Here is a 25,175-nt window from a genome sequence, read left to right on the forward strand (position 1 = left end):
ATATATATATATATATATATATATATATTGTGTGTGTGTGTGGTATGCGGGCCTCTCACTGTTGTGGCCCCTCCCGTTGCGGAGCACAGGCTCCGAACGCGCAGGCTCAGCGGCCATGGCTCACGGGCCCAGCCGCTCCGCGGCATGTGGGATCCTCCCGGACCGGGGCACGAACCCGTGTCCCCTGCATCGGCAGGCGGACTCTCAACCACTGCGCCACCAGGGAAGCCCAATAGATTATATTTTTTTCTAACTTACCTAAGGATATAAATTAAAATTTGTTGTTTTGTACTTTTAGGTTTTTTTATTTTAAAATTTTCTCTACTTTGAATCATCAATTTCATCTGGTTCCTTTCGTTCATATATTTTTCTCATTCTATTTCCATCACATTAGTGACTTGACTCAAATATCTGGTGGGCCGTGGTTGTCCATTCTTATTACAGAATGAGGCTCCAACAAGATAAGCTGGAACTCTGCATACATGGGTAGAGGTAGCTTGTCAATGATATGTTTTTGATGGACTATAGGGACTACCACATCTGTCTCAAATATCAAATATTTCCATTGGATACAGTATGTCTTATATACTCTGGATAAACTGAATCAGTCTGTATAGAATTTTTTGTGGTGATAGAAAATTTTCAACTCTATTTTACAATTAAGAAAACTGAACTTATTTGAAAGCAGAGCAGCTTTAGAATGTGACTAATGTAAGCTTAAAGGTAGATCCTGTCATTTACCAGCTATATAATTTAATGTTTGGTTATCGACTTCTTGATATACAAAATTTACATCATAAAAGTTAAATGAAATGATATATGTAATGAATCTCACACAGTGCCCATTAACCATTAGATAACCATTATCTTAACCATTCAGCAACTCCCTCCCTCCCTTCCTTCCTTCTGTCTTTGCTTCCTTGTTTTCATCTTTCTTTCTTTCCTGCTTCTTTCTTTTCTTAATTATGTTTATGGAGGAAATCATGGCCAAGATGACCCCAGGAAACCATTCTCCCAAGTATTCTTTTGGTGTATGAGAAATCAATCCAAACAAGTGTCAAGGAAAGGCAGCAGTAACTCATTTGCTTTAAGGAAAGTATAAAGATCATTCGCAGTTGGCTTATGTTTATCTTTTTTGGTAATTTTTATCATGGTGCTCTTTATACACAAATGGGCATGAGCTCATTTTCTTTCCTATCTACACCCATTTACATGGTGTCATCTAATTGCTAGAATGTTTAACAATTACCCACACAACTAATTATTTAAGGTTTTCGTCATGTGAGAAAATAATGTCTTTTAAATCACAGTACTTTTGTAAAAGATGTCAATTATATTGAGAAGTAAAGAAAGCTTTGCTATCCAAGTTTCAGATACAAGTTGTCAGCCCTAAAGGTTCAACAGTTATGTTTATGAATAGCAAAATCGTTGAAAGTATTTTAAAAATAATTTGTTAGAACTAATGTATGACAAAGTAACCTACCTGTCACATCATTGATTTAAGCAAAAAATATATGCGCAACACTGCAATATACCTTTGAGTAGAGGTATGCTCCAACCTGCCGCTTTATCAGTGTTAGTCTAAGAATAATTATATTTGAATTTATATACTGGGGCGTGGGTCTGTCATTGCTGGGGCCTGAAATACTCTCACAACGTCCACAATATGCATTAATGTGCTTAAAAATATCTTGTAAATCTTCTTTTCTTTAAACTTCTTTATGGTTCATGATTGAACTGTGATCCTTACGTGTGAGCTGTGTCATGATTTAATATTAGCCAAAATTAATAGCCAACCTTAAGCTGCTTTATCTTGGCCTATAAGCTTCCTGGTTCCTCTGCATTTAGAGTTCCCAGGCAATTTCTGTTATTTAAAGGCTCTTGGGAGCTGATGTGTTGGTAACAGAGTACCACATAGATAGCTTTTGTTCAATAATAAAATACAGGTCACCATGAAAGGTGACAAATGTTGAGAAAAAAGTGCACCTGGGTAGCAGGTTAAGCCCATGTCTTTTAAAAGCTTGTTATCCAAGGAGGAAATGATCCTGATATTATGAGATATTAAAATCAAAATAACTTTAGAACAACAGGAGAAAAATGAGGTCCAGAAATGGGAGTGAATTAGGTAAGCAGGAAAAAAGAATGAGCCAGAATAATAAATTGGTTTCCCTGAGGTTCAAGAACTTATTTTCTTATGGAGGGAGACCTTTTCACACAGGATTAGTTAGAATATATTATTTGAGATGGTGACTTATATATACTTGATTTTTATACCTACAAAATGGTTTTACCAGTAATTTCCTGGTATAACCTACTATATTTTGTATATTTGCAAATAATATTTTCTATTATTGTTATTTTTTCTTCCTTTAAATTATATTACTTTCCCTTTGAGTAAAGTTCTCAAGATCTTTGTCTTTTTTTAGGTAAAAGAAAGTTCCAGATAATAGGCTTTAGCCTTAAAGCTGACTGGATTCCTGGTAACAGGCATGCTAAATGCTGGGAATATAAAATGAATAAGACCCAGTTGATTTGAAACCGGCATATTGGTATTTTGTTGTTAGCCAATTGCCTCTAAAACCCATGTTAATTCTTGCCCTGGCAGTAGATGCTGGTTTTATTCATTCCATGGACTATCTATCATTAAAAGATTGTCCAGAGTTTTGGCATGCCCTACAGGATTAGTCTAATCCTAGAGCCAGTTCAAAATACTGTCTTTAAGCCTTCCAGTTTAAGGACTGACAAGTTTCCTTAAAATAAGAAGAAATCAGCATGAGTGCCAGTAAGGAAACAGTAACAGGTAGAGACAGGTTTTGTTTCATAATAAACCATGTTTTAAGCATGCTCTAACTCAAATTGTGTGTGTGTGTGTGTGTGTGTGTGTGTGTGTGTGTGTGTGTGTGTGTGTAGACTGTATAAAGGGTAGGAAACCAGCCCTCCCCATCCCTGACATTGCACCAGCCCACGTTTATATGCTCTCTGAAGCATATCCTCAACTAGTTGCAGATGACCAAAAGTCAGGCCAATGTGATATTTCCTTCCTGTGCCAGGAGGCTGCTGCACTGCCCTCTGGAGAGGTGGTCTATGACCCATTCAATCCTCTAATCACATCCTAAATCTTTCCTCCATGAAACCACCTGAAGAGAAGAAAAAGATGCAGGGCTCTCCTCAGTGTTCACAAGAATCCCCTTTTTAAAGGTTAGCATTTATTATTGATACCCTGCTGTTTTCCAGCAGGTTTTCTCGTACCACATAGTTCCCTCATGACTCCTAAACCCAGCTCACAGACAGTGGAAGATTCTTCAGCTTAATTCTTGTTAGCTTTTCAGGGCCTCCGTAGACTGTACGAACTGTATCCAAAGCCAGCACTGGCGCTTCACTTTCTCCTTTGTAGTTTTTATAATTCTACTGCTTATACAAAGTACTAGCCGTGGATTTCTTTTTGTGGTGAGGTGGATAATTGAGGGAGCAGAAAGCAGAATTTCTTCCTGACCTGCAGACTGATAATTTGAACAAATGCGTGAATAAATGCTTCATTTGTAGTGAGATGAATTGAATTTTTCATAGTGCTTGGGAAAGGAGGTATTCATGCTATGACTGGGATTTGAGAGTCCACATGATATGTAGGTTGAATGTGTTTCTAAAGATGGTACATATCAGAGCTCTCCCAACCTGCATCTCCTCATCAGGGTCCACATTCAGCAGACATGTGGGCTGCTACAAGTACAGGAAATATTAATATCAACAATTCATTTTGACATATCCTAAGATTAAGAGAGTGTTCTTTTATAATATTTCCTTTAGCATCACCGACAGTCTGGCCTACAAATCTTTCCCCTCAAATTCATTTCTATTATAAATCAGCAATGTTCCACAAATTCCCAACATAAAGAAAAAAAGAACTGTATCATTTTATTTGGGGGAGGGACAAACTTTGTTCAGTATAAAAATATCTCTTTTGACTTGTTACCCTATCTGATTATAGACATTGAAATTTGACCAGCCTCTGTAAAATTTAGTCATCAAAAAAATAACTCTGTGTGGCAAAAGTGCTATTCCAGCATATTCTATTTTCCTCTGTGGGAAAGAGGCAAGAGGCCGTATCAGAATTTGGATATTCATAATTGGTGGAGTGTCAGTATTAGTCAAATTGCAATAAGGAGAGGTATATCTCCCAACTTTCCTTTGAAATTGACTATGTAGCTCTAAGTGTGTTTTATCAAAGCATTTTCTGGGGCAACAGATCTGAAAACAAACTTTATGTAGCATTGTTCCTCCTTAGATATTTCTCTTTAATATGTCCTTTCTTTTTGAAGATAAAATAAAAGTACATAAAAGAGTTCTGGGAATAGGCAGCTATATGTCATAAACACCCTTCACTCCCCCTCACGCAAGGCCCCCAGAGCTCCTGAAATTTGGAAATAATTTGATTGAAGTGATGACTGCCTTGATCTTGTTTGAATACTCCTCCTTCTTCATTGTCTTTTCTCTATGGGAGGCAGCAATCCTGTCATGGAGTCATTCCTGGGAGAGAAAGAGGTATTTCAAGCAACCATATTTTCCAAACACAAAATTGAGACACATGGCCTGACAGTGACATAATATTTGAAGTGGAGACTGTGCTCAAAGATCCAGAACATATGGTTGAAAGAGTTTTCTTATAAAAAGCAACTATTAAGACACTCTCTAGATTCTTATTCACAAAAGGCACATTCCTCCCTCCCTTTTATTCTTGTGTAAAAATATTACCCAAACATGGGAAGACTGACCAGTTTTCCCTCAAACACGTTGCCTTGGCAGTGCAAGAAGCACCCTGTTGACTAGAAAGTTAAATGCACAGCCATCAAGGAAGCAATGCAAACCAGACTGCCAAACATATTATGAGTATATTGCTCTTCTTAAAAATGCTAGTTGGTTTTTCATACTGGAGTATTGACTAACTGTCTGTGTTTGATGAATGGTTTACCAGCCTGATGTCGACTTATGGTTAGAGCTTAACTTGTTAGTTCTGCTTTTGCAGCCAATTCAGAATAACTACAGATGCCTTGAGATATTAAAATTGACTGCTCAAATGGACTCAGTGTGGGAGTTTCATTGGTTTTAAATTGATAACAGCTGAAAGAGTGAGTGATTAAAGTGTACATGGGCATAGGACACAGCTCTTTCACAGGAACTCTTGTGAACAAACTCCCTTAGTGTGGGAATTTTTTCTGTCTTTTTATATCATAGTTATGTCTAAGCAATCTTGGGTTAAATTTTAAAATTGCACAGGAATATTCAGAAGCTTACAGAAGAAATAATTCCTGAGAAACTGAGATAAATTTTGATGAAGTGGGTTTCTAGTCTGTAGGGAACATTTAAAGTTAAGCAGCATTCCATAAGGTGGTAATCGTGTCTGTTTCCCAGGCATTGGAGTTCGCTAAGCTGTACAGGAAGCATAAACTGTCATAATAGAAGGGTTGAAATGTTGTGTACATCTCTTTCTTCAACTCGCAAAAGCCGGAGCACCAAAGTGCTTTATCACAGATAAGTCCAACAAAACCTCTTCTTTGCTGTCTTATTTTCCTGGGAACAGTTATTATTATTTTCACTATTTAAAAAGATGATCTGAACACTTTCTTCTCACACAGGAAAAAAAAAAAAGACACAAAAGAGAAATAAGAAAACTTTCCTCCCCCTCCTCAAATCAACAACACTCATATAATAAAAAAAAATTTATGAAAATGTACTTTCACAATTTATAGTAGCTTAGGGAAAAAGCCTAGTAAAGAAAAGAATACAGAGAAATTTAAAGAAGTTTATAAGAAAGGAATATCTGTTTATACACGTCTTCGTCAACTTAGATTTTTCCGAGAGTTCAGTGCCTTTACTATCAAATGTTGTAACCTAACTCCATTCTATTTTCAATTGTCTCTAGTATTTTTTACCTTTGAGAGTCTGTTAAAAAATATTCAAAGCACTTTGTATTGCTAACTGATAGAGAACATCAATCTATAATAATAAAGTTGGGGTTTGTTGAAGGAATATAAAGCCAAATATCATGTACCCATTTCACCTATACATTTTAAAAAGAAAAACTAAAACATTGTGCCCAGCTGGCATGCCCTAAATATGTAGCAATGTCAAGTGTTAATTAAAATTAGTGGACTAAGAAATTTAGATATATTTGACAATAATGTCAGTGGATACTGATACATATGTTCAGACATGTAAGATAATCAAATTATAAAGGAGACTATAATTTTAAAGCAAAATAAGTTGTATATATTTGGCCAATATTTATAAGAAAATTTTTTATATATTTACTGCTGAAGTTTTGCCCCAAATTATAAGCTAAACTTGCCTAACTCCATGCCTTCCTGAGATGCATACAGCCATTGAATCATGCTTTGTGTTGTGATGGATAACTTGTGCAGATAGTCATCTAAGAGGCTGTTACAAGGTTTGACATTTTCATAAGATTTAATTCCCTTAGAAATGTAAGAGCAAAGGAGAGAAATTTTCATTCTCTTTCAGCAGTTGTTGAGCTCCAAATTTTTAATGATTTTCTTATCTACCCATATTAGACAGGAGGGAGATTTTAGAGGAGATGTCATCCAAGTTAAACACATGTGAGGGTCATTAACTTGAATATATCACTCCTAACTTATCCCTTTGAACTTGGAACTCAAACTCATAGAAGGAAAAGAAATGATGCAGGCGGAAGAGGACTGGCCTCAGTTAACCTCACAACGGTGGAATCTATGATGCACTAGAGGCTGAGAAGTAAGAAAGCAGATGGTCTGAAAATAACGTCTTGAGGATATCTTTGTATCTTGATATTCCAAATAATCTAAATTTCAGAAAAGCCATTATTCACCCAGACTCCCTCATCATTTGCACCACTTCATACATTCCTTCTCTGAACAGTGAGATACTGTATTTACATCTTTTGTGACTCTACATTTCAAATGCACTGGAGCCCTGAGCATGTTACAATTTTTCCATCTTAAAAAGAGTAATTAGCATAGGAGAACATTCAATATTATGTAAAGAATTTGACAGGACCTCACTTAATGTTTTTTAGAAACAATTAACATGTCAAAAGAAGAATTGAGAGCCCTTTTTGGTTAAAAATCTGTTTACATAATTACCAGTTGAAGAAGTCAAACATTTTAGGGGGAAAAAAAGCAAGGTTAGATCCTCTCTTCATCAAAGGCAGTATTCCCAATGATGTCAGATGTCTCAAATTCTCTAGCATAAGGTTTTTTTTATTCATGTACACACTTGTATGCATACCTCTTTAATCAGAAAGATCACATGTTTATAGTATGAATGAATAATATTGAAGAAAAGTAATATTGGCTAGAAATAAACTGTCCATCACACAGGAGGAGAGACAATTACATCTGTGTGTGGGGTTATGTTCAACTCAAGATGCCACAGTAATATGGAGAAAGTATTTCAAGGGTGGCTATGCAGTGTAGGAATATAAGCTTTCCAAATGTGACCATACGGTGCCACATACCAGGGCACTACATTAGTAGATATACGCCTGTCTCATGCTGCATCGCGGAGGACAGAATGGGAAGCAGAAACCCTGGCCAGGGAACTGTGACCTCAGAGGGGGACTGATCGGTAGGAGGTAGATAGTGGGAGAAACAAAGACCACAACCCGGGTCCAGGACCAGAAAGAAGGTAGAGAATAAATAGCACATTGGAGAAAGTTAGGGAGATGGGACATCTAATCTGAGGAATTCTGGAGAAGGCAGTAAGTACTTTTGCGTAAAGTTCTAGTGGAAAATACTTCCATGTGATAATCCAAAGCCATTTGTTCCTACAATCAGTTATTATAGTATGAGCACTACCAAAAGCCCAGAGGAGGCTTCTGTCTCCCAGATGCAGTTCTCTGATTCTGAGAAGCTGCCATGGATATGTGTATTGAGCTTCAGTTTCGCCTACTGAGCTAAATGGCAGACACTCAACTGAGATCTGCTAGAAGGAGTCTGTGCTAATCCATTTGCCACACTATCTGGAGGCTAGGAGTGATTGAGGCAGCCTCTGCTGAACAAGGGTCCCAGGCTGTTGGTTCCATTATCACCAACCTAGAATCCTAAACTCCAAGAATATCTACCAAGAAATGCAGCAATGCCACACATTCTTGGGAAAAAAAGATACTTGAATACAAAACTGTACTTAGTTTTGTGTGATATTTAAGTACATAAAGAACACTTGAAATAATGAAATATATGAAAGACTATTTTCCCTATTGGGTCTGGAGACATGTGGTGTGAAGTGATGAGACAGTAGTGACAAACTCTCCCTGTGCTATTTGAAAGAGCTATATGTATTCTACTTTACTCAGGGAAACAATGTATTGCAGTCATTAAGCCCTAAAGATGGCTGAATTTTGAAGTAGATTTGAAGTCTAGTCTTGGCTCTGCTACTTATTTTTTGTGAGTTAGGGCAAGGTAATGAAATTTTCTGTCTTAACACTTTCCAGATAATGCCCTTTAGGAATGTTGATACCGTGTAAAGAACAATCAGCGTAGCAAGTAATAACTATCCCTTCTTATACTCCTAATTCTACTCTTATTATCGCATTACATATTGCAAGTGCACCTTGTCCTGAATGCAGAGTAGGTATTCTGAAAATTGCAAACCAGATAAAATATGGTGAGATTTTTGTGACATTGCATTAAAAAAGCCAACATGTTGAGCATTCTGTGTGCCTCACGCTGTGCTTGTAGCATTGCATGCGGTATCCAATGATGAGAATAAAGAACTGTGCTCGGGCTTCCCTGGTGGCGCAGTGGTTGAGAGTCCGCCTGCCAATGCAGGGGACGCGGGTTCGTGCCCCAGTCTGGGAGGATCCCACATGCCGCGGAGCGGTTGGGCCCATGAGCCATGGCCGCTGAGCCTGCGCTTTCGGAGCCTGTGCTCCGCAACAGGAGAGGCCACAACAGTGAGAGGCCCGCATACTGCAAAAAAAAAAAAAAAAGAACTGTGCTTGCATTTCTTTATGCTTCGATGGTTTTTCATATTGCCTACTCATACATATTCTGTAAATCACTATGTTCTAAGAGGATACAAAGTTACATAAAGCAGAATCCCCCAAGAAGTGAGTGAGGGGGGAAAACGTACAACAAATACGGCATAATATGTCAAATGCTTCAAGGGGCATTCAGGTTGTAGATTTGGGAAAATTACAAGTGGAAAAAGTGTGGGTAAGATTAATATGTATTTTATTCTATGGTCTTTAAGCTGAGTCTTGACTTAGAGCATTTGGATATGTGAGGAAATGGGTAAGCCATCCAAGGTGCCCAATTGTAGGAAAGCATGGGGAATGGTGGCTTGGATGAAATGTAGAGGGTTCGATGAGAGGTCGTTGTGGCAGGTGTTTTGCATAGTGCCAGGCTAAGGAGCTTGTACTTTATTTTATAAGCAATTTTATTATTCACTCAGTACCCATTATATATTTTTATTTATTTGATGAACATTTATTGAAGACCCAGACCCACCATGTGGTAAGTGATGGGCTGGATACTGGGCCCATGAAGATGTATAATGCGAGATTCCTTCCTTCAAAATTAGACACTGCCTAGGAAGAAGTATTCTATATCAAAAAAAAAAAAAACTTCATGTCCATACGCTGCCAACTTGGCTCCATTTTAAAAGACCAGTGGAAATATATATTGTTGTCCCTTACTGTCCACAAAAGATTGGTGCCAGGACCCCAGCAGATACAAAGTTTGAGGATGCTCAAGTCCAGTATATAAAATGCCATAGTACAGTCGTTGCTCTGTATTTGCCAGTTCTGCATCCCTGCATATGTGGAGGGCTGATTGTATTAGAAAGCTATATTATGGAATTAATTTTACTTAATTCCTATATAACCTCAATGGGCCATGCCCCAGCAGCCTGTGAATATGAGTGAAGTAACACCGACATTAAGGCACAATTATCACAAGTCATGGCTCCCACCTGTATAATCATAACAATTCAGCCTCTCTCTGTTTCCAAGCTCTCCCTAGCTATTTCTGGGAGCACCTGGAATGTATCACATCTGAGGAGAACTGCCCTTCTCATGTTCTTCTCCTTTGATTCTTCTTCTTTGATACCCCATTGCCTACAAACTGGCCAAGGAAGGCACCTCACCAGGCCACAGGCAGCCAGCATCTTCCAGTCGATGCCTGCTTCACTGCCTAGGTACTGTCCAGGAGTTTCCAAACCCTACAAAAACTTCTGGGTGCCATACAGTGCTTTGATTCCTCTGGTTCCACTGCATTTCTGGGTTCACTCTGTCTCCAGAGCAAACAGGAAGAATGCTGTTCTCCCCAGTCACCTGCATATTTCACTTGGTATTTTAGGTCCTGAAGCAATAGCGCTTAGGCATTGAATCTCACAAAGTGAGAAAACAGCTTCTTTCCATACTGTCTGAGGCCCTTTCCTCAGCAGAACTCAGATCTACTCCCTGGGACTCAGCTGGGTTACAAGAACCATTTTGCCATCTCTCAGAATTCCCATTGACCTCCACAAGCTCAAAATTCCTCTGAAGTCACTGTGTTTTCACCAACGAATATCAGTACCTGCAATTAGACATCTGGGTGGTGACCATGATTCTGCCAATTCAGTAGGCAGACCCAACTGAGGTACTCCATTTTATCTTTAAGTGTGCCCATCCCCGCATGGGAGGCCCTGTTAGCTGGGAAAGTTATATAAATAAAGAGTATGAAATAAACTGATATTGCATTTTCATGTGCAATATGCAAAGTGCATCTCCCAGGGAGATATCTGTTTACTCAGTTCTGTGGACAGCTTCGGGACAGGATAAGGTGTTTTAGAAATGTTACTGCATAGTTGCTTTCTGCAGTAAGGGCCAAAAAAGAAATACACTCCGTGTTTGACTGGAAACCCAAAAGAGACAAAATGTTTTCGGAAATGTGTGCATCATGGACTACTAAATTTGGGCTCATGACCCCTTCTCTCCAATTATATTCCTGGAAATGTTTTTCAGTCTCTTTGCGTAAAATAATCAGTGGACCACAGGGAACAGGCAAACTTGCGCAGAGTGTATACCACACCTCCATGGAGCTAGCCAACACTTCCAGAGAACCACACGGTCCCCCAGCTCTTAATATGGTTTATTATAAAATCCTTTACCTGCCTCAAAGCACTTTTCTTCAAAGCAGCTTTTCAGCCGAAGCTGAGGACCAAAGAATGCCTTTAACAGAATCCTGAAATAGCTTTTAACCCGAGGCTGAGAAGAGAAAGTGCTTTTAACCTAAAGTGCTTTCCTCTTAGGTGCTTCAGCATGTACCTAGCACTCAGCATTAGTTGCTGTGAGAACACCCTTAAGACCCAAATGAAAGAGACTCCATTATAGATATTCAAACCCGTTATATTAATATATTACACGTAATATTTGAAATCATTAAGCAGTTTTACTCCAACTAAATTTGAATCTTTTCTTACTGAACTATGCATTCATGCAAATAAATTGAAGTCTTACCACCTGGGATTCTAACAAATCTATGCTGATATCTGGAAAAGTACATTGTTCTTTCCTAGATTTTACTTAAATCCAGAGTGACTCAACATTTCCACACCTTCTCCACCCTAGAAGAAACTTTCAACTTTTATCGATCACTGAATGACATTTCCAACTTCAGTCCATATTTGTGTGCGCTAAAAAGGTAATTTTATTAAATCATTTAGAATTAATTCAATCAAATATCTGAATAAATTTTATGTCTCAAGTTTTCTTCTTAGTCTCATCACTCAAACAGAAATAAAAGTACTGATTTCACAGTAATTTTAACTGCAGTGAAGTTCCTACTAAGTAAAGTAAGTAGACAACCCAACCTATAAAAGTTTTAACTTCAGAATAATTGCAGTAAGTTGTGTGCTTGAGCAGTTGAACTCCATGGACAGTTTTCTATTTTAAAAACATAAAATGTACACAAATAAGGTTAAGGTAGCAAAGTTTGACATCTTTGAATTTTATTCCCTTTTCCTTTTGTAGACCCCTGTGTAATTCTAATAAAATGAGGACAGGCAAAGGAAAACCAGAAAGTATTGTCAACCCAAAATATAAATAATCAGTCTTTGCTAAGCAAAATTTGGCCATGTCAGTCATCCAAAACGCACTAATGCAAACTAAACTGAAATATATTTCTTTCATACTCAAGTGACCGTGGCACAATCTTTACATAAAAGTCACTTTTATACATTCTCTTATTCATGTATTCATTCATTCATTCACTCATTCATATATATTTCACTTGGCATCCAGAAGGGAGTTTAATAGGATGCAATAGAAGTACATCTATTTCTATAGGAAAGAGGAAGAAATTACATTGATCTTGTTCTACTGTGTAAAGCTTCCTTCACCTTGAATATTCTTCTCCAGCTTACTCTATATTGTAAACTTCCATTCATTTTTAGTCCTCCAGCTCAAAGTTACCAACTCCATAAATCCATCCCTGTCTTCCTCATTCTGAATTAGTCCTCTCTTTTCTTTACCCCCAAACTATAATTTCAGTGGTTGAATATTTTAATACCTTCCAAGGAGACTGTGAACTATCTCTGGTAGATAGAGATCACCTTACTTCGCTCTGCTTTGTTATTGCCTAAAAGAGGGTAAGGAAAGAAAGGAAGCAGGACATGAAATCTTTCAGTGGTTTTAGAATTGCTATTTATTTACAATTTCTCATCCTTCTTGTGGAAACTCTTCTGCCCATGGGTGCTCCTTTGGTAGAGCCTGCTCCTCCCACCAGCCTCACAGTGTTGGGCTACTCCTATGTTAAGTCTTTGGACTTCTCTTTTCTTTTCCTTCTCCTTCAGACTACTGAGCACTATTGCTGAAATATTCCAGCCCTGTGGCTTCAGATTCCATCTGCAAGCTTTCCAAACTTAGTACTTCAGCTTCAAACTCCAGACCCTTGAAACTCTAGTCTTGCATGTTCAAACATCTATTTGACATCTCCTAGGATGTTTGGTAGACATCTCACATTTACCTAGAGCAACCCTTGGCTTCCGAATGGCTTCCATGTGTTCTCGACCTCAGGAAATACCTCTGCTCTTTGCCAGCCGGGGTCACCCTCCATGCTATTCTGTCTCTTCTACTCTCATCAACAAATCCCACCTTAAAAATATATTCTACATTCAACCACTCTCAGTTACTTCCACTGTTACCACCCTACCCAAGCACTATCATCTCTCACTGGACTATCTCACCAGCCCCCTAACTGGCCTCTCTGCTTCTTTTCCTGACGCCCTTACATATAACCTCCACATGGCAACTAGAAAGATCATTTAAAAACATAAATCACTTTAAGTCACTTTCCTGCTCAATAATTTCCAATTACTTAGAATAAAATCATACTTAAAATAATATCTATTGCCCTTCCTGTGACCTATAGGGTCCTACCTGCTTTGTCCCCCAGGCTACCTTATCAGTTTCATCCTCAGCCATACTTCCTGTTTATCATTTCACTCGAGCCACACTGGCCTTCTTGCTGCTTCTCCAGGGTATGCAACTTACTCCCATTTGCTACTCCTCTGATGAAATGCTCTGCCTGTGTATTGGTATGGCTCATGCCTTCACTTCTTTGGGTCTCTGCTCAATGCCACTGTCTAGCAAATGTCTGCCCTGACAACACCTCTCTCTTTCTATCTCCCTGCCATGCTTTATTTTCTCATAGCACCTATCACCATCTGACATTGCATTCCATGTTAATGTCTTTATGTGTTTGTTTCCTCCATTTAAATACAGGCTGTGTAAAGACACAGAGTGTTCTGTTCATTATTCCATCCTCCGAAGGCACTGAAAAATATTCAGGGATGGATAGATTGAATGGATGAATACAAAAATGCAGTAACATTCACTTGGTCAAACCATTCTCTTTAGTATTGTGGTTCTGTGCACACACATATAAGGGGAGGGTGTGTGTGTGTATGTGTGTAATTCATGTGTTGTGCTGCTCTGGGTAAGCAGAGGTAAGGAGAAGTATAGGGCAAAGTGTTGCCTAGGGGAGACAAATACAGAAAACATTTTATTCTCCTTGTTACATTTGGGTTAAGAAACTCTTCCTTTAAGATACAAATTCCTTCCTGATTAGTGGACCCACCAATGTGTCTGTTGCATTAACTGGACCAAAATTGAGTTGAGATCTATTTTTAATGAGTTTAGGAGCTTAAAGCAAGGGGCCAAAAGGTACTTCATAGAAGCATTGTTTGGGGTTGAGGGTGAAATTGTGAAAGGTGGCGATGGCTGGAAGCCTGAAAAGGGAAGAAGGAGAAAACATGGAAAGGACTGGGGAAGAACTCGCCATACCGTCTGGATGGCAGCTAGCCTGTCTCTGACACTCATCTTTGGGCCGATCCTGTCAAAGGATGCCACCCCTGCAGCCAACTGTCCAATGTCTGTTGGAAGCTGCAGACCCCAGCCTCCCCTTGTTTGAGAAGATCTTCTCCCTAGAGCCTAAGCCAGTTTCCTCCAGGCCAGCCTTTCCGGAGTAGACATTATCATTTTCCACCAGCGACTTTAAAGTCTGTTAGTAGATGAGATCCAAAAATATGAATAAACATGTGGGGGGGAAACTATACACAGAAGTGTATATACTTTAAATTCCTATTTATTTAGATTCCGAGCTACCTAAAAGTTAAAATAATTAAGCTTTTCCCTGTACTTGCCTCTTATGAGAAAAGAAATCACAAGTAAACAAGGCAATGAGAGAGATTTACTTTCAGTATATATTAGAGACTCAACGGAGTATCAGCCCAATTTTTGATATCTGTGTAACAAAAAGCAATAGCTGATATTTTTAATCAAAGCCCTGAGACATCATAAGACAATGCGGTACCTTCCGAAGCACTTAAGATAGATTAAGTTCAGTGCTAGTGTTTTAGCATTAAACGTATTTTTCCGCATCTTAATTCAAAGACATAAGCCATCAGTAAACTATAGTTCTTAACTTAAATCACCTATTTCTCCAAAACTACTCAGTAAAGTTGTGGGAAAGTTATATGATGGGGGCTCACATAGTGGGTATTTTAAAGGTGAGGAAGAGAAAAATGTAAGAATGGAAGTGGAGAAGATATAAGAATAGAAATACGATTCCCTCATAAGCAATCTGAAAGTTTTGGTCTGGAAACCTACTCCCAAAAGGAAAAGCAAATGTCACTTACAGTTTAAAATCAAAAGATGAAATCAGTGAAATTGCTGAAATTACCTGTGTTGAGAATATTATTTTAGCCCTCCACTCTCCACTGCCCTGCCCTTATAGCATCCTATTGGGAAATGATCTGCCCATGTGTGTGGCAGTCCAGAGGGAGAAAATTTCCAAGTGAATGCTACCTACTATGGAAGCTACATGGGCTGTATTTTTTCTCATTTCAACCCATTTTTTAGACAAAATCTCAACCCGTTGGACATTGTCTATTGGAACTTCAGATCTCGAGTAATTGATGAACAGAAGTCACCAGGACAGTACTGGTGGTGGAGGTGACAATGCGTATAGCATCCTGACCCAGCTCTCAGAGTTACAAAGCAGTTGCTCTACTTCCTTTTTCTTATTTCGTGGATCTCCTGAGAACCTTGGATTAAACATCTCCAAGACTGGTCCCTCGCCTCCAGTATTTTCTTTGAGGAATTAATAAATTAAATTTTTTGTTTGTTTTTATTTTATTTTGGAGTATAGTTGCTTAACAATGTTGTGTTAGTTTCAGGTGTACAGCAAAGTGATTCGGTTATAAATTACTTTTAGTTCTCAGTAAATTCTTTGAGTTTCCTCCTACCCCTATCCTTCACCATCATTTGAATAAATTTTTCTTTGCTTAAGATAGCCACAGTGGATTTTTTTCTATTGTAGCCAAAATCCTTGATGAATATGCCTCATTACCAAAATAATTATCCGATATATATGTGTGTGTCCAAACAGTTCAGTTTTTTGTTGTTGTTGTCTCTTCCCCTCTTTATTTCTTCATGTATGTAGTTCTAGGTGCTTTGTTTTCTTCTTTAAAATTCACTAGAGTGGCCGCAATGGGCCTCTGTCCTGAAAGCAGAATAACATCATTTTGAAAAGCATGTGGAGACTGTCTCCCTGCGTAAATGATGATAACACCGTCACATTATTTGAACATTTAACTGCCTCTATTGAGTAGTTTTCCTCATAGTTTTGATTCATTTGGAATCTAACTGACAAAGATCCCATTACTGGGTGTTCTTTTCATTTTTTGTCAAAAAATACATAGCAGAGATGAGGGAGAATGAAGCTAATCTGTGATCTGGGAGGCTTAACCTGGTTATGCTGATGAACTAACTAAATCGGTCAAAAGTTTGAGAGCTTAAAGATTAAAAACCACCATTCCCTAGTTAAACTCTAATTCATTATGTAAACAACGTGATTTGTAAGTGCAGTCATGTGGAAAGTCTATTTGTTTTTCTCACCAAAAGATGCTTTCAAAGAAAAATTACAGAAAATGGATTTTCTCCAACCAATGTGTTGCCTGCCACCCCTGGTACAAGCGTTGAAGCAGGAGAACAAAGATGTAATGATCACACCAGCCAAGGCCATAGGCATGTGCAGAGCATTCTGAAAATATTGGCACCCCTAGCAAGAGGTGTTTTCTAAATACAAAAAGTTGTTAAGAGAGGAATAAAGGATTACCAGTGAGCCCACAGATGGGACTATAGATGGGGAGCCGGGAGCTCAGGGTTCTGGGACTGCTCCCTTTTTTGGAATACCATAAGGAGGGGAAAAGCAGAAACAATCCTTAATGTTGTGCCAGCCTAGCAAGCATGGAAGTTTAGGGGGCAAAAGCTAGGTCATCAATGCTTGCCCAGAAAACAAAACACCTTCTCTCTCCCTCCCCCTTTCTTTACACGGTTTTAAGAAAGAAAGTTCTGTGGTTCAAAGACATTCCTATAATTTAATGGTCTTCCTCGGTGTATCAAACTCTGGACTGTATCAGAGTTACAGATGGGTGGCAATCTTACAACAGCCCCTAAATTGGACAATGATGTCTAAGCTAAATCTCTATGATTTACTTCCTTTGGATATAGCACTTTTGACTTTGCAAAGTCGTTTCATGTATAACACCATCTCCTCCACGTTATATAATTCACCATGTAATGTTGAAGGCTAATGTTGTAGTCAAGTTGTTTTTTAGTTGTAATTTATAGAAACTTATTCAAATTGCAAACGTAGGAATGGAATTTATTGGACTACTTAACTGAAAAATCCAAGGGACAAGAATAGCTTCAGGCATGACTGGACCTCTGGGCACAAAATGCTATCGAATCTTTATCTCCTCCATCCCTCAGCTGTTTTCCACTCTGTTGGCTTCATTCTCCAGTATGTTTTCCCAGAAGCTGGCAATATAACTTCTAGAAGCTTAGACTCATATCCTCATAGTTTACCAAATCCTATAGCAAGAGAGCTCCTCTTTCCCAGCAGCACTAAAAAAAGGAAGCCTCAGGATTTGCTTGCCCAGATCCAGTTGGGTCATGTGTTCATGTCTGAACCGATTACTGTGGCCAGGGGAGGAAATGCATGTTCATCCCTGGAGCTGGAGCTGGTGAGGTCAGCACTACTCAAAGCAAAAGGCAGCAGGATGAGAAAGTATCATCCCCAAAGGAAAACCAGGGTGCTCTTACCGGAGGATAGAAGAATAGTTCCAGGGCCAGCAAAACCAACAGACATACAACATACTCTTCCTAACCAGCATCATCTGTAACAGGGGGTCTCATTTAGTTATTTTTCCCAAGGCTAGTCCTTTCTATTGTAATTGTAAGCCCTCTTTGAAACCTTGTGGACAATGCTATCCACGTACTAGCCAAATTTGTCTAGTTGCATTAAACTGAAATTCCCTCTAACTTCTAATGCACCCCATGGCAACCATATATGGTGCCTAGGCATCAGGAAGTGAGAAGTTGAGGTGTGTCTGTTTCATTCACCTCTCTGTCTGCATATTAGCTTCAGTAACACTCATTCACTGCACATCACCATCTCCCCAAATGGCTGCTTTTGCCCTGCAGTGTCTAAGTCTAGACGGCCTTTCAATTCAAATCCCTGGAGCAGGTAGTATCTCTGATACCACCTCAGTCTATAGTGTCCCAATTGTAAAACTTTTGCAGGACAAATTGCATTGACCCAGCTTGGGCCACATGACAACCTTTGATTCAATCAGGTTTGCCTGAAAGGCTAGGTCCTTCTACTACAGAGCCATACCTTCTTGGGTAAGTATAGCCACTTTAAAGACAGGATATAAGTGAGATGGAATTTTTTGACCTTTCTGGTAACTAGTGAAAGCAAACGTCTCCCTTCTATCTAATGAAGTTCAACATATCTAAGCTCTTTTTTCACCAGGGCGTTATTGGCAATCAGGGAGGGATTGTTTTCTCTCCCAGTGAGGGATTGCCTGCACTTACCTGGACCACCCAGTAAGTGGCAGTAGCACACCTCCCCCACCCCAGGCATTATAGCAACCAAAAACAGCCAAGAGGGCATCTCACCCCCTCTAGAGCATTCTGGCAATCAGAAACACTCTGCAATTGAAATTCTCTCCTATCCACCCCAAATGAAAATCTTTCCCCAAGTCCCGTCTTTCCTTATAATTAGTGAATTCCCACCACTAAACTTCTAAAAAAGGGGGTCTATTTGCTACCTCTACTTCTTACCTTCTCTTCAAATCTTTACCACAAACATCTGCTTCTCAGTTTCATTCTATGAAAACCATTTTCCTTATGATCAGCAATAGTGTCTGAATTTCACCTGGATATCCCATCAGTGTTCTGCTGGGTCTGAAATGCTATCCTAACTTCTAAACATCAATCTCTCTTTTCTTCTCCAAACCCTCAGTATTCAGCATCTTAGTCTCCTTCAACCAAGCAAAAAACCTGAATGTCCTCTTTGCCTGGTGGGTTGGCTCACCTCCCGCATCCAGTTTACAAATCCCACTGAATCACCCCATCTTTTCGTTGTCTTAGTTCAGGTCCTTATCTTTTTTTTTTCCCCCCAGAGCCTGATGTTTTGTAACTATGAACAAACGACTCAATATCTTTGTGCCTCAATTTTCTCTCCTATAAAATCAAGATGGTAATAGTATCTACCATCAAAGTGTTAAGGATTGTTATAAAGATTAAATAAGTTAAAATATATAACGTACTTTGACCCTTGCGTGGCTAAATATATCTTCGCTATTTATTATTGAGCGCCCTTGCAGTAGCACTAATCACATCATATTATAACTGGTTTTGAGAGCTGTTCTTCCCCCTACACCGTAGGAGATCATGCTTCATGGATCATTGCATCTTTAGGATGGAGCACACTGTCTGGACTACAGTGGGCATGTAATAGATAGCTATGGATGAATGTCAATCTTTGCATTCTTTACAATGCCCTGCATATGGTAGGTGCTTATGAAATATTTGCTGAATTGAATTAAACAGAATTGAATTGATCTGGAGAGAATACATAATAAGAAATGCCATAATATAACATAAAACATAATGAGTTTAAATTTTAAGGTGAGAGAAATTTCCTTTGAGACTCCTCCTTAGGATTGACTCTAAACGAATGCATATTTCCACGTTCTAACCAAATTTAGATTTTTTTCTCTATTTATTTGCTCCCCAGTTTTGGTTTCCATGTCCTGTCAACTCTCTTGTTTTCATTCTCACAGCATAGCTTAGATCACCAAAAATCCAGACTCCTATTATCATCTTTATCAGTAAGCTATTGATGCCTAACAAACAAACATAGAATCTCAGTGGCAAACTGCAAAAAGCACTTATTTTTCATGTGTCTGTGGGTCAGTCTATGGCAGGCTTGAATGGACAGCTCTGCTTTAAGTTGTAGGTCTGACTGGACTTGTCTCCTCACTGAGGGTTGACCTCAGTTCTGTGCTATATGTATTTACTCTGGAGCCCAGACTGAAGACGCAGCAGCTACCCAGGGAAGCTCTTGTCTTGGCAATAGTGAAGAAGCAAGGAGATGAGTAGAAATCTGTAATGTGTCTGAAGGCCTCAGTCTTGAATTGACACATCATTTCTACACATGCTACGTTATCCAAAGCAAGTCATATGGCCAAGCCCTATAGCAGTGAAATGAGGAAAATGTTGCCCACTCTAGTGAGTTTTACTACACAGGCAGATGGCAGAGGTGGTGAATGTATGAATCTAACTCAGAGAAGATGAGATGAATTCTCAATGATGATTAAATTTACCACAAGCCTATCCTGATTCCGGTCTTCCCAAGCAATCACATTAGTCTCTTAACAAATCTCTTTGTGTTCAGTCTTCCCCACTATCTGTGCCCCCCATTTTTTTATGAACCTTTTGGTTACAGGTGATAGAATACCCAGTTTAAAATTATTTATATTATATTTAATTATATTTATATTCATATAACAGGAAGTCTAGAGAATGTGTTTTAGGATAGGTTTAAAAGTTCAACAATATTGTTGAGGTCTCAGGTTTTTGTACCTTTTTTTACCCCAGCATCTTCTAAAAAAAAAAAACAAGAAAGAAGTTGGGAGGGGAATAGCATGTGTATAAGAAATCGATGGTATTTGCACACTCAAATACTTACCTGTCTGACTTAATATTTAAGACTCTTCATAACATAATCTTCGTCTCCTTTTAAAGCTTAATACATCAAGATTTTTCTAAATAAGAAAGAGTGAATGTTTTCCTCAGCACACCACATCCTTCTCATCACTCTTCTCATCATTGATGTGTTTGTTTGCCTCTCCTCCATCTTCTCCAAATGCCCTTTTTGTCCTCTTTCTTACCTCTCCAATCTAAGTCTTACTTATCCTCGAGGATTCATTTCTTCTTTGGGAAGTCTTCCATGTGCACTCAAGGCTGTTCAGGTTGCCCTGCCACATGCATCTGTGCTTCCCCAGGTATAGTATTTTTCACGATATGGTCTTACCTGTTTACTTATATGATGCCTGCACTAGTCAAGAAACTTTTAGAGTATAGGAATTGAGTCTTGGTTATTGTGTTACCAGTGCCATTCCTAGTTCCTGATGCAGAGCAGGCACTCAGAATTTTTTTTTTTTTTTGGCAAATAACTGAGTGAATGAAACAGTAAATACACTAGAATGCCTTCATCTTCATCTTCCTGTATCTACCTATCAGAAGAAAAAAAAATAAACAAACAAAAGAAACCTCTCTCCAGATTTTAACACCACTCCATTCAGGAATCTATCTTTTTGGAATGATCTCCATCTCATAAACTTCCCTCCACTCTGCCCCCACCAAACACTGCATCTACACTACATGACACAAAAAACTCGATACTATAGAACATCCTCCTTAGCACTGAGTACCTTTTATGATACCTGTTATAGTCTATTTTTTATATTATTTGAATATTTCTTTCAGCCTTACAGTATTATGACCTCTTGATATCTTTTTCACAACCTAATATGCCTACTTCATCACTGCAAGTATAGAAGATAATAAATATTTGTGAAATGCATTTGAATTATGATTACTATTAAAGGATTTTCTACTCTATAACAATTCCCCCTGACTATAACCTCTGGCCAAATTAAATGATCAAATCTGAAGTTTTGGATTATTTTTCTTAAGTAATATTTTATTTTATCCTTTCTTATAGTGGTGACTCACTGTTTTTGAACAAATCTTTGTTACTTGACCAGCTATTCAAAGGAAATACCTATGATTATTTCCCACTTCTCTACACTATGTTACTGTGTTTTGAGCTTATCTTCTTTCTCTCTCTTGCAAAAAATGCACATTTCCATACTGAAGTACATTATTATTGGTGTTTTAGCCTTAATTCTTTCCCTCTCTGCTAAGTTCTCAATTCAAGCCATCACCTTTTCTGAGAAATGGATGAAAATCGTGACTTTCTTGAAGTCTCACCACAGTCCATGTTGACTACCCCTTTGTAATAATGCATCGTTTAGCATTCTGTTATGCTGCATTTTATATTTTTCTCCCCACTTCTGCTAAAAATATGTTTTAAATGCATTGAAGACCTCCACTGATGATTAAGATGCTGTCTTACAGTCAATAATTCAATAAATATTTATTGAACTTCTAATGTATGCCAAACGTTGTCGAGTTACTGGGGATCCAGTAATAAAGGAAATAGGAATAGTCCTTACTCTCCTGGGTTTTGCATTCTAAGCAAGGGAAACAACTAACCAGTAAACATATCAATCTAATATGTCAGGTGGAGAAAAGTGCTCCAAGAAAAGTAAGGTGGGGCAGCATGGAGAGTTCTATTGGCAGTGGTTGCCAGGTTTTATTTAAAGGTAGATAGGAAAGGCTACAATAAGAAGGTGACATTTGATCAGAGAGCTAGGACAATAGAGCTCCATGCAGAGGAAATAATAAGTGCAATGTCCCTGAGGCAGAGCATGAATCAGCAACGCCGACAGAGTGGTGGCAGGCAAGTGATGAGCGGGAAAGAGTAGAGAGGAAGCAAATGAAATCAGTTAATTGGTGGAAGGTCAGGTCGTTTACTGCCTTGGAAGTGATGTTAGGGAATTGGATTTCATTCTGTGGTAGAGGGGAAGCCCTTGAACCTACTAAATATTTGTTTCATTATGAGTAATCAACATCTATGCTGTTTAAAAAGGTTCTGGAAATGGATGGTGGTGATGGTTGCACACCAATGCACATGTACTTAATGCCACTAAACTGTACACATAAAAGTGGTTAAAATGGACACTTTTATGTTACATATATTTTAACACAGTTTTAAAAAATTTTTGCGTGAATGCCGTGGACCCAAATTTGTGCTAGGCACTGGTGACCGTAAGAACATATAAGCAATGCAGCACTCAGAATCTGCTTTGAGAAAATACATTCCATATATTATAAGTGTAAATACACAATGCAAGGTAGCATAAATCATGTTCCAAATGAGAGGGCTAGGCTAGAATTTCACAAAGTGTGTTCTGGGAAACATTAGTCTGGAGAGATACCCTTTGAAATAAAAGGATCTTACTCAGATAAGTTTGGGAAATAATGCATCCTCCAGTCCCGCCTGGAGATTCCCAGTGCACACTGGCATAACACAGACTCTAAAAATAAGTACACATGAAAGAAACCTGTTTAACTTTGTTTAACCCAATGTGGCTAAACCATTTTTGATTACAGGCTTTTTCCCCAAAATCGCCTATTAACATCCTGAAGAACTGGTATTCCAAAGAACCTATGTTACAGGAGACATAAAGCTGAGATAGGAAGGATAGAGTTTATGGAGAAAGAGCCATCTGAGCTGAGCCCTAAAAGAAAGGGGATACTTAGATTAGAGAAGAGGAAGGGCATTCAAGGCAGGAGAGATGTGAAGAAATTCACTTCAAAGTAAGTCTCCGGGAACTTGCTTTCTTCGAATATCATTGAGCCACAGGGTGAATCTTCTACATATACTAACAACATCATAATTTTGATAACCATTGACAAATTTGTTCTCAAACACTAAGACACCAATTCGCTAAGATTAATTATTTTATAGAAGTTTTCTTAATTCCCTGTCATTATTTTATAGGCAACAAAGTTAAGCCCAGAGAGACTATAAATTACTCAGTCATCCCTGCCTAATCGATGGCAGAGTGTTAGTTTTCTTTCTCTGGGGCCGGAGTCCTGTTCCATAGAGAAGGGAGTTATGGTCTTTGTATGTCTGCAATAGACACTTTGGAATTAAAGCAAAAAATCGATTCCTATGCAAGATGCAGATTTCATCATTCAGTGGATATGGAAACAGAATCAAATTAAAGAACAACGCAAGCTTGGATTTTAATGAAGCTCATCTTTGTTTCTTTTGCAGATCAAATTTTTGGCTCTCATCTGCACACAGTGTGTGAACGTGAAAATTCCACAGTTCCGCGGTTTGTAAAGCAGTGCATTGAAGCTGTCGAAAAAAGAGGTGGGTAACTGAATATACAGCAATTTCCCCCAATACTGTACCCTCTACACAACCAGTGCTCAAGTTAACAGCACTGACAAGCTATGAAATTAAAATCTGACTTTTGTTAATCAGTTAAGAGGATCAAGTTTCTTATTAACTTCAGTTTGTTTTCACAGTAGGGACATCAATAATTCCCCCTAATGTTCTTTTTTTAATATTTTTTTCTGTCTGACATGTTGTTGATTCAATTGCAAACTTCTTGTTTTCTCGCCAGTGATAAAACATTCATAAAATATCAGCACTCACAGTGTTAGAACCCTCCTAACATTCATGCTGGTAGATTTTGTGCCAGAACATATTTTGGTAAGCCCCCAACATTACCCAAGTGAAGCAAACAGCGTTTCTACTTGCACATGGTGATATTCCATCTTCCACGTGTATCTGTTCAGCACAGAATATGCCTAACTGTTTTTCCTGGAACAATTAACAGACACACCTCCAGTGTTAAGATGACCTTTGATTCCTATATTTCAACATTCTGTTTTCCATTTGAAATTATTTCATCTTACTGAGGGGAACAAAACAAAACCCATTTGACTCATCATTTCTATGCTAGTCTATCTGTGGGGTGTTTTTCCTTCAGACTATGACTTTATTCATTCAAGGTCATTTTCCCTGAAAGATACATACAGTAGGTGCAGAATCTCAAAAAATATATTGTATAGAAATGTGAAGCTTCATCACCATCTGTTACAAGTTTACAACATATTCCCAGGATCTAGGGGAATATATATCATGTAAAAGACAGAGGTGTTTCCAGAAAAAGAAGTGGTGAATCTATTCCCCTTTTCAGCTCCCAGTCTCTTAAAACAATAGAACCAAGGGAAGAAATCTTTACCAAGTTATCTGCTAGGGAAAAGCCATTTTAATTCTCTCAGTGTTACCTGGCTTTATTATAGAAACATAATAAAAATGGTCTGCAATTTCCAGATCCTGGAAATTCATACTTTGATTATACTGTAAGGACAGCCTTGGGATCCTATTATTCCCATGTCAGTAGGGAATGAGAGAATAACAAGAAGGGGACGAGTGGGTAGAGAAAGTGGATAAAGTGAGCAGCTTTGGGGAAAAGCATATCAACACATCAGAGAGAAGAGCTGAGGGTTCAAAGAGGGAGGAGAAAACAGTAAAAGCAGAATGAACACAAGGAGAGGTATCTGTGAGGAATGGAATCAATTGGAGTTTAGAGAGAAATGTCTTTTTATTGTATGTTGCAATCTCATTTAATTTTGTAAG

General features: G+C 38.4%; 1 protein-coding gene across 5 annotated transcripts in view; it reads left to right on the forward strand.

Moving 5' to 3' along the window:
- ARHGAP15 (Rho GTPase activating protein 15) overlaps window positions 1–25,175 on the forward strand; it is a 616,446-nt gene that overhangs the window by 369,485 nt on the left and 221,786 nt on the right. For all 5 annotated transcript variants that reach the window (XM_024744104.1, XM_024744108.1, XM_024744105.1 and 2 more), the window contains one exon: window positions 23,799–23,897. In XM_024744104.1, the coding sequence (XP_024599872.1) occupies window positions 23,799–23,897 (99 nt within the window). The remainder of the gene's footprint in view (window positions 1–23,798; window positions 23,898–25,175) is intronic.

The sequence above is a fragment of the Neophocaena asiaeorientalis genome, unplaced genomic scaffold (assembly GCF_003031525.2).
Source record: "Neophocaena asiaeorientalis asiaeorientalis breed wild unplaced genomic scaffold, Neophocaena_asiaeorientalis_V1.1 scaffold11, whole genome shotgun sequence".
In the NCBI taxonomy this organism is placed as follows: Eukaryota; Metazoa; Chordata; class Mammalia; order Artiodactyla; family Phocoenidae; genus Neophocaena; species Neophocaena asiaeorientalis.